Genomic DNA, 1,651 nt, shown 5'->3' with positions numbered 1-1,651 from the left:
AGTTATTTTTTTAGTGGTTGCTCTGTGGATTATAATTAACATCTTAGTTTATAAAAATCTAGAACATATTAATACCAACTTATTTTTAATAGTATACAAAAGCTTTGCTTCTTACAGATCCATTCCCATCTCTGCCTCCCCCCCCCCCCCAACTTAGGCTGTTGTTGTTACCATGATATCTTTATGCATTGTGTGTCTATCAGCACAGATTAATAATTATTGTTTTATGCAGTTGTCTTTTGAATCAGCTGGGAGAAAAAAAGAGTAACAAACAAAAAAAAATACATTTGCAGAATATTTTATATTTGCCTATGAAGTTACCTTTAGTAGTGCTTCTTATTTCTTTATCTGGACTTCAGTTACTGTCGAATGTCCTTTCACTTCAAACCGAAGGAAGGCTTTAGTGTTTCTTGTGAGACATGTGTGATAGCAAGGAATTCACTCAGTTTTTCTTTATCTAGGATGGTCTTGATTGCCCCTTCATTCTCAAATGGCTATTTTGTTGGATATAGAGTTCTCAGTTTACAGTTCTTTCTTTCAACATCTTGACTATGTCATCCCACTGCCTTCTGGCCTCCATGGCTTCTGATGAGAAGTCAGCTGTTAATCTTATTGAGGATCCTTTGTACATAGGACAATTTTCTCTTCTTTCAAGATTCTTTGTCTTTGTCTTTCAAAGAGTTTGTTATGTCTGAATACGGATTTCTTTGAGTTTATCTTATTTGGAGTTTGTTGAGATTCTTAGATATGTAGCTTAATTTTTTCAGGAAATTTTTAGCCATTATTCCTTTAAATATTCTTTTTTTTTTTTTTTTTTTTTTTTTTTACAGCGCAGAGGTCTTTTATTTTCTTTCACCTATCATGCCATGAATTCATAGGGAATGGGTTCCAGCAGCTCAGGCTCCTTTCCATTGGTTCTCACAAAGTGTGCTTCTCTGGGTGGAGCAGGCTGGCGCTTCAGTTGAACCCAAGTACCCTTCTCTTTGGCTTCCTTCTTTTTCTGATCATTTTCCTTCACACGTTTCAGGAAGCTATCCCGGCTCTTAGAGTGCTTAATATGCTCAATACGTACATTAATTCTTTTGGCAAGAATCTTACCCTTTACTTGTTTGTTTACAACAATGCCAACAGCATGCTGGGTAACATTGTAGACTCTTCCAGTTTTGCCATGGTAACATTTGTGGGGCATTCCTTTTTGAACAGTGCCCATTCCCTTGATGTCTACAATATCACCTTTCTTGTAGATTCGCATGTACGTGGCCAAAGGAACAACTCCATGTTTTCTAAACGGCCTAGAGAACATATAGCGGGTGCCCCTCCTCTTTCCTTTTGTGTTGGTCATTTTGGCGAATTACTGGAAGATGGCGGCGCTGGCTGAAAAAGCTCCTTTAAATATTCTTGCCCCTTTTTTTTCACTCATCTTCTTTTGGTACTTCTGCTATGTGTATTTTTCTTTTTTTTTTTTTGAGGAAGATTATCCCTGAGCTAACTGCTGCCAATCCTCCTCTTTTCACTGAGGAAGACTGGCCCTGAGCTAACATCCATGCTCATCTTCCTCTACTTCATATGTGGGACGCCTGCCACAACATGGCGTACCAAGCAGTGCCATGTCCGCACCCAGGATCCTAACCAGCAAACCCCGGGCTGACAA

General features: G+C 38.7%; 1 protein-coding gene across 1 annotated transcript; it reads right to left on the bottom strand.

The window, feature by feature from the left end:
• Positions 1 to 803: 803 nt before the first annotated feature.
• On the bottom strand, positions 804 to 1,396 carry LOC100051778 (large ribosomal subunit protein eL21). The gene has a single exon (XM_001495162.6). It carries the CDS (start codon positions 1,340 to 1,342, stop codon positions 860 to 862), a length of 483 nt encoding a protein of 160 aa, XP_001495212.1. The 5' UTR covers positions 1,343 to 1,396; the 3' UTR covers positions 804 to 859.
• Positions 1,397 to 1,651: the final 255 nt, after the last annotated feature.

Source organism: Equus caballus, chromosome 6 (assembly GCF_041296265.1).
Source record: "Equus caballus isolate H_3958 breed thoroughbred chromosome 6, TB-T2T, whole genome shotgun sequence".
Classification (NCBI taxonomy): Eukaryota; Metazoa; Chordata; class Mammalia; order Perissodactyla; family Equidae; genus Equus; species Equus caballus.
The sequence above is the reverse complement of the archived record's forward strand: the minus strand, read 5'-3'. Positions and strand labels throughout refer to the sequence as shown.